The sequence below is a fragment of the Netta rufina genome (assembly GCF_964035555.1).
Source record: "Netta rufina genome assembly, chromosome: 6".
In the NCBI taxonomy this organism is placed as follows: Eukaryota; Metazoa; Chordata; class Aves; order Anseriformes; family Anatidae; genus Netta; species Netta rufina.
This window is the reverse complement of record NC_140129.1, coordinates 12,416,918-12,429,404: the sequence shown is the minus strand read 5'-3', so window position 1 is coordinate 12,429,404 and position 12,487 is coordinate 12,416,918. Positions and strand designations below refer to the sequence as shown.

The window sequence follows — 12,487 nt, the reverse complement described above, 5'->3', positions numbered from 1 at the left end:
ATTTGATAAGAACTCTGTCCTTATTAGGAACAGGGTAACCCCAATAAAAGACACACAGACCCTCACATTTGATCTATTCTAATTTGGGAATTATTTAGAACTGATGATTTAATACACATTTGGCAAAAATAATTAAGCCATAATAAACATCTCAAATATAATTAACTTTCTTGATAACTGGGAATTAGACATAATTTTCATACGGATCACATATTGACTAGAAGAACTTCAATAGATCAGAAATACTACCTTATGCTGCTCCACCTGTTGACTTAGCTGATGAAGATGAAGATCTCTTCTCTCTTTCTCAGCAGTCTCACCAAAAACTGTGACAGAACTAAGGAGAGAAAGAGTTTTAAAGTCATATCACGTGTCACAAATTAGGTTAAACAAACTTGCTGACTTACAATATGGTATTGAAAGTAGGCAAAGAGCAACAGTAATAGCTACATGGGAAAGCATCCTCCACGTTCACAGAATCATAGAATGCTTTGGGTTGGAAGGGATAGTAAAGATCATGTAATCCCTCCTTATTACATTACAGCTCAAGGCTGCCCTTGAGCTCCACTTTCCCCACCAGCCCTTCCTTCTTGGTGAGGATAAAGTCTAGCATAACAATGTCAGTGCTTCATGTGACACCCTCACTGTCAGGTACTGGAACAAACTCTGGGCTGTATGTAAAGATTGGTTGCCACAGCTTTGAATAAGTAAAAATGACTTCCAAATACTAAAACTGAAGAATAGGCTGCTTACAGCAGGCTTAGTGTCCCACATGTCTTTCTGCTACAGGTCTGGTACCAGTAAAAATAGGGATTGCTCTTGTGTTCTCTGGAGGCTGCTTGAAAGGACTTTGCAAATCCTGGTACTTTTGCAGAGGGATTATGTGGAAGTAACTGATTAGCAACTTTGTGGTAGAGAGTTAGAAGAGACCGTCTCAAAAGAGGAGAATAGAAGTTTTCCTTGTTGAGGGGAGTTTTATATACTTGTTTCTGTATCCTTTCATAGGAAGATAATCTACTTCAAAAAGTTTATTTTATTCATTTTATTCTCAATGTTTATGCCTTGCTTTTCAAGGAAAATCACTTATAAATGCATATTGTAAATTGGGCTGCCTTACTCAGCTCCACTCAGCTTCATGAATCATGGAATCATTTAGGTTGGAAAAAAACCTCTAAGTCACATGTCCCTATCATGTCCCCCCCATCTAGTCACATGTAGATCACCATGTCCCTAAGCACCACATCTAACCGTCTTTTAAAGACTTCCAGGAATGGTGACTCCACTACTTCCCTGGGCAGCCTGTTTCAATGCCTCACCACCCTTTCAGTGAAGAAGTTTTCTCTAATATCCCATCTAAGTCATATTCAACTTCCATTGCTGGCTTTCTAACTTCAAATCACCTCATGTCCAGTCCCAACATACTTAATGGCTAACATCACCTTTTATACAAATGAATGGAAGCACTCCGTCATAACATGAGATGAAAAGAAAAGGAATAGACTACCTGATACCCCCTGCTTGATCCTGGCTCATGACCACCTCCTCTGACAATGAATATTCTTTCAGTTCTTCCAGTCTCTGTTGCAAGAAAGTCAATTCTTCTCTGTAGTTTTCTTCAGCAACTCTCAACTTTTGTTCAAAGTAAAGTCTCAACTGTTCTAATTCAGTCTCATGCTCACTTTTTCTTTGCTGACGCTGCTGTTCAAATTCTTGTTTTAAATGCTCTATTTCTTCCACCCGTGATGCACGAGCCAGGAGCTGCTCTCTTAATTCTGGAATGGAGACAAGAACAATGTAAGTACTCAATAGTGTACAGCTCAAGAAGTCATTCTGTGAAGATCAGCCAAATTTTAGTTTTTGAGATGGCAGCAAAACGCTATCCTGCAAACTGCATAAGGAAATGAACTTCTGAAAACCAAAACTTTCCTTCCTCAGAAGACAGTAAAACAACATTCGCCATTTATACTGCATTCAGAGAAAACATTATCACAACAATCAAAACTTTCAACAGACTGTTAGCCCCCCTAGTTTCTTTGTGCCTTGGGCTTAGGCCATTGACATGTAGAGCTCTGCAGTAACGCTTAATCTTCAGTCAAGATCATTTAATTTGCTCCATGAGAAAACTTCCAAAGAAAAGCAACTTTAGCACAGAACTATGCAGAAAGACATGGCACAAGAAAAAAAAAAGTCTGGAATACTTTAATAATCATTTGGCTATCCATCAGAAGCTTGCACAAAAGCCAAATTCACTTGATCAAAAAGCCACGTAGACAAAAAAAAAAAAATAGAATCATAGAATCATTAAGGTTGGAAAAGACCTCCAAGATCATCTGGTCCAACCATCACCTTACTACCAAGGTCACCCACTAAGCCATGTCCCCAAGCACCACGCCCAACCTTTCCTTAAACACCCCCATGGATGGTGACACCACCACTTCCCCTAGCAACCCATTCCAGTGGGTGACTACTCTTTCTGAGAACACGTCTCCTAATTTCCAATCTAAACCTCCCCTGGCACAACTTGAGGTCATTCCCTCTAGTCCTATCACTAGTTACCTGTGAGAAGAGGCCGACCCCCAGCTCCCCACAACTTCCTTTTAGATAGTTGTAGGGAGCAATAAGGTCTCCCTTGAGCCTCCTCTTCTCCAGACTGAACAACCGCAGTAGAAAACAGTCATCTTGGCTGCTTCAGCAAGCTACCCTTTATCACAGCACAGCCCAAGAGGATGCCACTCAAGAAGCAACGTAGCTGATTGTCACAGTATGTTTTTGTATACCCCACCAGAAAACACACGTGGAGAAAAGAATCCTCACAGCAAACATGCAAACAGAAAGAATATGAGCAGTAAGCACATGGCCTAAGTCTGCTTCTTAAGGCAGCCATTGACAGGTACAGGGACCAGAGGAATCAAGTGACAAGCAGGGACTGGTGAGAACACTAATAGCATAGGCAAGGAAAGTCCAATCTCAGGTAGGTGCTACCTAACCAGCAGTCTGCTGGCATAACATTAACATAAGAAAGCATTAGACAATTTGAATTAGAATATAATTTTTTAGTCAGCAGCTAGGTAATTGGAATGCTGCTCTGTGTTCTGAAACCACTGTGGTAAATCCTCAAACCAGTTCAAATGCGTTGTCAAATGATGACTTGAGTGGAGAAGAGTAGAGTAAAACAAAACATTAAGATCTCCTCATGCAAAAAGAGATACCCTCACCTGGAACATGGGCTTCCATCTTGGATTCACCATCTCAAGCATGATGAAGGAGAAACAGAAAGGGTCCAAATAATGGTAATGTGAGTGATTAGATACATAGAAAGACATTTGAAGGATTAATAAAGATTAGGGCTACTGAGAGGAAATATAGGAGTTCACGCAAATACTAAGTCGTGCTGTCTGAATACAAAGGAAACACATACAGCAATGTTAAAATTATGTTGCCTAGCTGTTTTAACTCTTCAAAATTAATTCTTTCATTTATTATACATCTGTTGTGCACATACACCTGAGAGATTCACATTTCATTTCAACCAAAAGTGTCAACTGATTACTACACCATAAAGTTGACTATGCTAAGTTTAATAATGTCAGTAAGAAATCTTAAGATATATAGAGCTCACCATGTCACATTTTGTCAATACCCCAGAGATTTTCTTTCAAGCTTTAAGACTTTTTTAAAACTTTAATGCAGATACATATAAGACGAACAACAACAACAAAAAAAAAACAAAAAAACAAACACTGCTCCTGTTTAAGTGATTTGTTTTTTAAAATTAAACCATCCTTTTGGAAAAAGCAGCTTATTTTTAGCCTTGCAAGAAAACAACATCATTCATTCTGATTTCAGTAGTATTACCTGAAGGTTGTTATTCTATTTTTAAAGTACAGATATTTAATCTGAAGCTTTTCTATATCTAAGAATTATGCGTTTCAGAAGAGTCAGAGGACGGTGAATCTCCAGTTTGAGCATCAATGAAAAAGGCTTTTATTTAACTCATCTCACAACTGAAGAGGAAATAGAACATTTTTACCTCAAGACATAACCTAATCACTCAGTTTTTGAAAGATTTCTGCTTTAAAAAATAAATCAACAACCTAAACTGATATCCTAATTATATCCAAATAAAAGAGAACACCTTCACAGTTGCACCAAACTTCGTGAAAACCGAGCAGTCATCTTTACTGTCTAGCTACAATTAACAGTTTTCGCAACTGAATTTATAGCCCTTTTTCTACTGAATATAAATAGGAGCACATTCCATAGACCAGCATTTTCTCCATTTGAACTACATAACATTTAAAGCTGCAATTAAAGCGTTTTTCACTAAAGATTTTTATAGCATGCAGGGGTAGAGCAGGAGGGAAAAAGAAAACGACAAGAGTGAGCATTTTGTCACAGCCACACCACGCTTTCTGACATTGCAGGACTGACTAGTACAGCGCTGACTTGCCTCTCACTTCAGAAACCTTCTAGGCACACAATCACTAGGGTATAACCTACTCTACACATCTGTGACCTAGATGTGTGCTTCTGGTACATGATTAAAAGCTTTTCATATCAACAACGCATAGTTCCACATGAACAAAACGCATCCAGTTTGAACATACCATTTAACTCCTGCCGATTTGCTCGGGTACTGTCAAGTTGAGACCAAAGCTGCCTGACTTCTTCTTGTGACTGAGTCTTGAATTCTTCATGCATGTTATGAAGTTTTTCCAGCTATGGAGAAAAAATAAATAGTTTTGTTCTAATTGATTATTATCATGCAACATAGACAGTTCTGTCAGGACAAGGTAGAAACACTAGTGACAAGCAGATTCTCAGATCCTGACCCAGGTTACCAGAGATACTGAGTAGTACTTAACTGTTAGACCTACACCTCTAACAGAGGGTTTTGTTCCTGATGCTGTATTTGTCATCACTAGCAAGAATTAAGTATTAGCTAGATAAGAAAGTAACTTAGGTACCAAAACATCAAGTGCATTAATACAGAAGGAGTGGCACTGAATTGCAGAACAGCAGTTGTGTTCAGAAGATTTTGAATCCCTAAAGACCCAGAGTATATACCTATTTTATGAACGTACTTTGCATTTTCTTTAAAACCCCTAAATACAAACAAGTTACCTAAGTGATGAGTATATAGTCTATTTTTGTGACACACAGAGTAATCAACCCTTCAAAGCTAAGAAGTTCTATTTACCTCCTTCTGAAGATTCTGCTCTTTTTCTTGGCTTTTCATCTTTATATCTTCTAGGAGTTGGTTATGTTCAGTCTGCAGCTGTTCACGTAACTTTGTGATGGCTAACTGGTGCTGTTTCTCAAGATCTATACATTTTACTATAATTAAAAAGTAATTCTGTTACATCACCATCCTAGATGCTGAATAACCTACGTAACCATACTGTGATGAAAATAAAAAGGCATATGTCCAGACAGAATGCTGGCTTATGACATTTCCTACAGGATTCACAGCCATACGTGACAGTACTCCCATATCATTACAAAAATCTTGAAAAATAAAGGGTTTCAAAGTCTAACATTTCTACACAGAGCTACCTAGTTCTCTATATCCCACACTGTTAACTAAGAGGTAACCAGCAGTAGTACCAGAGAGATGAGCATCTGCTCTCTGTATATATAAACAAGCACCTTGAACTAGAAGCACATTTACCAGTAAAAGGAAATCAAACATTTCTTTATGGACTACGAACACAGAATTCCTCCAACAACACTCAGCAGCAAGAAGTAGAACAGATGACCAGGAAGGACTATGAAGACTCAGGTCCTATTTTCAAGACAGTCTCATGCCATCAACCCAGTTTTGAAGTAATACATTAATATATTTTATATTTGCTTTTTATGTCTGTTTTAGAACACTTAGCTTTCTTATTGTTCAATAAAGAAAAGCACTTCCCAGACCATGGCACTTACATTCAGACTGTTCCTTCTCAAGAGAAACATGTCCCAGCTCCACTTTGACCTTTTCTAATTCCATTTCCAGAGCTTTTTGCAGTTCTGCCATCTCAGTCTGATGTTTTTCAGAGAGCTCTTTGCACATGTTTTCTAAACGCATCTTGGACTCTAATTCCCAGTCTCTTTTGACAGTCTAAGAGAGCAAGATATGAACATTGTTAAAGCAAACACATTTAGTTGTTTCCCCTCCACCCCCCCATTTTGTTTTTTTTTTTTTAAATAAATATGTTGTAGAGGCAGGACTTTTTTCACTAAACTAGAGCAGGAAGAAGTTCCATTTTTTCTTGTATAAGAATAGAATTTATACCTCTAATATCTGGATATGTTTCTCTTCCATTTCCATTTCTATTTTCTTTCTCTGATCAACTGTGAAATAAAACACTATTTATTAATAAATGTATGTAAAATATCTTGCTTAAATGACAAGCAGAAATATAGGTGAAATACACATTTTCAACATCAAACTCAGGTCTTGAATAGGTAGGCATGCAGCAGCATAAGGTGCTGGGCTCTATCTAAACCCATTACGTAAATCTACTGTTATGTATATCCCAGTAAGTCACTTCCAGTTTAGAAAATGATAGATATTAGCAGTTAAAACTGCTAAGACAAGTCTAGAGGTTAAAGTCAGCTTAATTAGCAAAGCGAAGTTTACTTGAGTCTAAGGGATATGAACCACCTCCTTTATTCCTAAACATATTTATTCAAATGCGTATCAATATCATTTTAGTTGCCAGTATTTCATTGCACAACATTCAAGCGTTAGAACCATCTGTATCTTCAGAGACATGGCAAAAGAATTAGCAGGCAGCAGCAAGTAGCAACCTCTTTTCAAGTGTCTTTTAAAAATGCCTAGGAAACAGAATGGAAGTCAGATGCTATTGTCTGCTCCATTGTCAATGACACCTTCTCAACTCCTCCCCAGATTCTTTCCAACTTCCGACTCAGCACCTTTCTTGGTCTGTAAGAACTCTGGGAAGTGCTATCAGTCCCCTCCTCACAGCTGCAACGTACTGTTGCCTTATCTTAAGGCATTACTTGAAGTTTCTCAGCGAGAAACAAGATCCCAGAGACTGAGATGGTACCAGCTATCCAGCCAGTGGTCAAGAAGAGGACAAAATTTCATCTATGTTAAAAGACAAGTGTCACAACACCCAAATGAGTCAAGGCCATGCCCAATCACCACCTCCCTCTATCCTTCCAGGTAACAGCATCCATAATTCTCTCCTCTCTCCTGCCTCACCTGATTCTGGACTTTTCTCAGTCCCTGCAATCAAGCACTCTGAAGCAGTTACATTCCTATCAAGTTACAGCACCAAAATGTAAAGAACACTGATCCTGAGAACTACGCCCAGACCTCTTCCTATTCCCAAATTCCACCATGCCATCAGTTCATTGTACTGGTGATTGCAAATGCCTTTCTATTCTTGAGTCAAAGAGACAGAGCACCCAAAACATCATCCACCTCTCAGGGAAGGACAACTTTTCCTAAAATTTGTTCAGTAAAATTGCTGCAGGCCTTATCTTTCTTCAGAAATTTTCTTCTGACCTGGGAGGGGGCAAAAAAGTCTCCAAAATGCCCCGACCACCATCAGCAGGCCTTCAGTTCTAATAGCTACACCATTCCTCTTGGTCATGACAAAACACAACCTGATATCAAATATATCAGAAAAAACAGCTGGTTCAATTTCTCACTGAGCCTTTCAGTTCCTTTCCAACTACTTTCTCCTACTTTTGAAACATAAAAGCATGCAAGCCAGGAAGAATTTTCTATCTTGTTGGGAACACAGCAGCCAATGTTGACTTAGGACAATAAAAGACCATTAAACATATAGGGTAAAAGCTCTACACTTTGCACCGATTAAATTCTTTGGGACATCTCTGTCTAATGCTTCCTAAAACCAGCTAGTTTTTTCAGTATTTTTTTTTTCTTTTTAAATCAGAGGTAGTAACAAAACACCAATGTAGCTGAAGAAGAATTAAGGTTAGGTCTAGACAACTTCATTTTTGCATGTAAGATGTCATCATGCACATGCAAGCCTAGCCAATGCCCCTAATCAAGGCAATGCCAGCTTTCAGTCAAAAGGCCAGCTCTACACCCTGATAGCAAAGAATAGAATAATACTGATTGGATTTCAATTTTAATACCTAATTCTTGCTGATACTTTGACTTAAGGTCTTCTTTTTCCTTCAAGCACTGTTCTTTAATCTTCTCCCACTCCAGCTGATGGCGGCTTTGCAGAATTGCTACTTCCTGAGCACGCTTATCATTGAGCATCTCCCGTAGCTCCACAAGTGCAGTTTCCTTTTCTTTTCTCAAGTTAGACTGAGTAAGCTCAAGCTGAGAGGTGTGCATATTATTTAAGCTTAGGCGTAAAGCTTCCAATTCGAGACTGTGCAGGGTCTGTAATGGAGAAGAAAAAGCATGTCCCTCTCCTGTTCACTGTTTTCATCACTAGCTTCAGTTTGAATTGCTTTCAACTACTAATGCATCTAAGTTTTGCTTTCCTGTAGTTGAAAAATGTTTCTTCATGGCAGGGACAGAACCCCAAAATCAACTGACTTCTATTACAGATTTAAAAATTATTTTCCATGTAAAGTAGGTGGTTTCCCTTACCTGCCTCTTAACTTTATCTCCAACCAAATACCTTGCGTCTGTCCATTTCTTCACAATTTCTTCACACAAGCACACCACATCCCTTCATTGTCTATTACAAAATTCCTCTTATTTGCTATTGCTTATAAAATGATTCAAAGCAAAGTTCTAAAGTGGTATTGAAAAGTGGAAATTAAATTCACCAGAAGTATTAAACATCCATCAGTTAGAAATGGCAGCTAAAACAGGCTGACAACTTTCCTATTCCTGGACAAACTACATAGTATACCAGTATCTTGTAATTAGACTTATGACTAGACACGTTCTTAACCATTTCTACTTTGTATTTACTGGAAGTGTTCAAAAGCCCAGTAAATACTTAGGGGAAAGTCAGGTTTACATACTTAAACACAGAAGTAATACAAATTACATTAATGGAATATATACATTAATATATATTTTATTTTTATAAATTTGTCAAACTTGACATGAAAATTGACTGTTTTGTCTTTTTGTTTTTTTTAGGCCATTAATTGAAGCATCAGATTTCCTTTGAAATTAATGTCAATATACAATAGCAGTGAGGATGATCCTAGGGAGCTCTTTCAGAACATATCAACTACTGCCCACTAAAGAAACATTCTTAATTAAATTTCAGCATTTCATAAAATAGCATACACATGACAAACAAAAAAAAAAAATATAAATCAAGGAGCCTTCTCTTTGCAAGAAATACAGTAATTACTGTGTCTCTTTATTTTACCTGTGATTGGAGCTGGGCTTGCTCAATCTCTGCTTTGTGTGTGGCTGCCATTTGTTTCTGAAGTTCATCCAACAGGTGTTGGTGTTCTCTATTTAGTGAAGCACGGAGATCCTCCATTTCCTCTTCATGCTTAGTAATTAGTTCAGAGATTTCACGTTCATGCTCTCGTTCATGTACCTGCACAGAACACTCAGGTAAAGGTTTTTCTTCAAAACAGCGTTTGTTAGTCTCACTAAAAAGTTACCGGTCAAAATCTTCCCTTCCCCAAGACCCCAAATCAAAGACAAATAAAAACAGTTACAAATAGATTTTTCCACCTCCAAAACATTATGGACAAACAACGCAAGATTAGTTTATTTTTCTGAAATAAGCCTGATTACCCCATTTACCTTTTTTATTAAAGCAAGCTGTTCTTTTCTTTCTTCCTCTAACTTCTGCTGCTTTTCAGCTCTATCTTTTATTTCATTATTTAATTCTTCTATCTGAAAACAGAGATAGAAACATTTGCAGTGAGTACGTTAAGTATTCTGAAACCCCAAAACTGCCATTATTGGTGTTGCCTACCTCCTTCTTGTGTGTCAAACTCACTTTAGTTAATTCCACAAGGTGCTGAGACTCCATTTTATCAATTTCCTCTTTGTAATGTTTCACCATCTCAGACTGTGCCTCCTGCACAGCTTGTGCAGACTGAAAGGACTCCTGCAAGCGATTTTCAAGCTCCAGCTGAACCTTCTTCAAATGAGTTATTTCTTCAATTAGCTGGCTTTCTTTCACATTGTATTCAGTACTTTTTGCCTCTATTTCAGCATTAAGTTTATTAATTTCTGCATTATTCAAGTTCAACTTGTCCTCATATCCCAATCTTTCACACTCCTGTACTTCTTTGAGGTTTTGCACCTCAGTATTAAGTTCACATATGTTTTTCTCAAGATCTGCTATGATGCTAGCATTTGCTGCTAAAGCATTCTCTGCTTTTATTAGATCCTTCTCCATGGATGATAATCTCTTGCACAACACTGTTTTTTCCTTCAATAAGAGTGCTAAATTTTGTTCTTTGTTACTGATTTCAGCTTTGAGCAAATCCTGTTCTTTTAGCAATGTCTCTTCAAGTACAGCTTTCTGACCAAGAAGTTCTGTTATTGTCAGATTTTTAGCCTTCTGAGCATCAAGCTGGGTCTGCATTTGATCCCTTTGACTTTGCAGAACAGCCAACTGACGCCCAAAGAGAGACTGTACTTCACTTGTTACAGAATCAGAAGCTGTTTTCTGCTCTTGTACTTCTTTCACTAATTGCTCCTGAGTTCGCAGCTGCACCATCAACATTTCTCTTTCTTCCTGGAGGTCTTTCAGCATTTGTTGCCAGGTAGAGGATTCTGACGTTTGTGTTAAAGGCTCCACAGCATGGTAAGGTTGGCCACCATTCTCACCCTGTTGCTTTATTAGGTGGCTTATTTTGTTTTCAAGTTCTTTCTCCTTTTCTATTTTCTGAAGAAGTTGCTTTTCACAACAAACCCGTGCTTCACGTTCCTTGTTCAGTTCCACATGCATAAGAGAGAGCTCAGCTAATACTTTTTTCCATTTTCCAGCAGCTTCTTGGGTCTCCCATTGAGATGTTTCCAAGGCTGACTCCTTTTCATGAAGCTGTTCTGTCAGCTGGTTTAGTAGACAGATGTGTGAAGCTCTCTCATCATCCTTCACAACATCACAGTTGCTTATTTTGTTTTGCTGCAGGGAACCATCTGACAAAAATGAAATGAAGTCCTCTACTTCCACCTCAGTCTTTTCAAAAGTCTCTTGAGCCAAACTGCTATGACATGTTTTTTCATCAAGGCCAAAGTTGAATAGAGGAGATTTAAAATCCATGCTGGGTTCTAAAAGCACATTACTGTCTAATCTGTACCTACTGCATCTATCTTCTTCAATGGCATAACCTTCAGAACTGCCTGACAAATATGACTGCTCTGGCCTTTCTGTGGAGACGAGATATTTAGCCAGCATGTCTTCATCAACAGTGAAAAATGTAGGTTCTGACAATTGTTCTTCAGACAGGTAATCTCCTTCATTACCTTCACTTTCTTCAATCCTTGAACTCATTATTTCTTTTGATTCACCTCTTGATGAGTCTACTCCCAGTTCGCACTGGAACTCTAGTTCTTCGGGAACAAACTCTTCCTCACCTTTAAACTGACATGGTTTATTCATTACCTCCTCAAGTACCAGAGCTGCAGAGAGTGAAGCATCTGGTAAAGTGTGTTTTTCCTTCAAGATCATTAGATTTTTATTGGAGACAATCTCTTCATTGTATTCTTGCCTTGCATCTGCACTGTTTTCAGCCTCAAAAAGAGGCTTTTTATGTAATCCGTGTATGCATGAATCCAGTTCCTGAATCTCTTCATTCAAGTGCTGTTTTTCTTGTTTATATTGCTGGGCCTCCTTGACCTGCTCTTCTGCCTCAGAAAGACGAGACTTAAAGACATCAATTAAAATTTTGTACTGAACCTCAATTTCAGTCTTCTGTCTCTGGAATTTTTCCTGCTGGTTTTCAAGTTTCTTCCTCAAATTTTCTTTATGAATTTCAGACTCATGAAGACTATTATTTAAGTCGATTATTATGCTGTTCAAATTCTGATTGTGTTCTTCAGAATTCAGAGCAGAGAGTTCTTTTTTTAACTGTTCAAGGTCATTTTTATATTTTAAAATCATTTCTTCTTCATATATCTGCTTGGTTTCTGCAATCTCTTTTCTGTGGCATTTCTCTAGCTCAACCCTCAAGTTCTCTAACTGTTTGCAAATATCCTTTTCGTGATTAGTTTTCAGTTCTTCAGTACACTGCTGTTCTTTCATTTTTGATAATGTTATTTCATTTTTTAATTCTGTTATTTCTGAGTCCCGGAGAGAAAGAGTATGTTGTAGTACAGACAAGTTAAATCTTTCTGATGTTAGGAGATCCTGAAGACTTTTAATGTGTTGTTCTTTTTCTCCTATGCTTTCATATAGCTGCTGTATTGTATCTTTCGTACCCTCTTCCATTAGAACAAGCAGATTTTCCTTATCTTTGGTATTCTTAAAAATAAAATACATGAAATGTGATGTTTTACTTTCCTTAAACCTCCTGTTTTTCATGTCTCTTCACAAATAATATATACCCTTAAGCG

The 12,487-nt window shown here is 37.8% G+C and overlaps 1 protein-coding gene across 7 annotated transcripts in view; it reads right to left on the bottom strand.

The window, feature by feature from the left end:
- The window catches only part of PCNT (pericentrin), a 79,446-nt gene that overhangs the window by 55,326 nt on the left and 11,633 nt on the right, over positions 1-12,487 (bottom strand). For 5 of the 7 annotated variants that reach the window (XM_084289264.1, XM_084289269.1, XM_084289265.1 and 2 more), the window contains exons 7-17: positions 9,921-12,395; positions 9,722-9,814; positions 9,333-9,509; positions 8,122-8,377; positions 6,281-6,339; positions 5,932-6,106; positions 5,201-5,337; positions 4,608-4,719; positions 3,216-3,248; positions 1,505-1,772; positions 250-337 (exon numbers count right to left, since the gene is read on the bottom strand). In XM_084289264.1, coding sequence (XP_084145390.1) covers positions 250-337; positions 1,505-1,772; positions 3,216-3,248; positions 4,608-4,719; positions 5,201-5,337; positions 5,932-6,106; positions 6,281-6,339; positions 8,122-8,377; positions 9,333-9,509; positions 9,722-9,814; positions 9,921-12,395 — 3,873 coding nt within the window. The remainder of the gene's footprint in view (positions 1-249; positions 338-1,504; positions 1,773-3,215; positions 3,249-4,607; positions 4,720-5,200; positions 5,338-5,931; positions 6,107-6,280; positions 6,340-8,121; positions 8,378-9,332; positions 9,510-9,721; positions 9,815-9,920; positions 12,396-12,487) is intronic. The other 2 variants (XM_084289268.1, XM_084289270.1) reach the window with 1 other exon arrangement.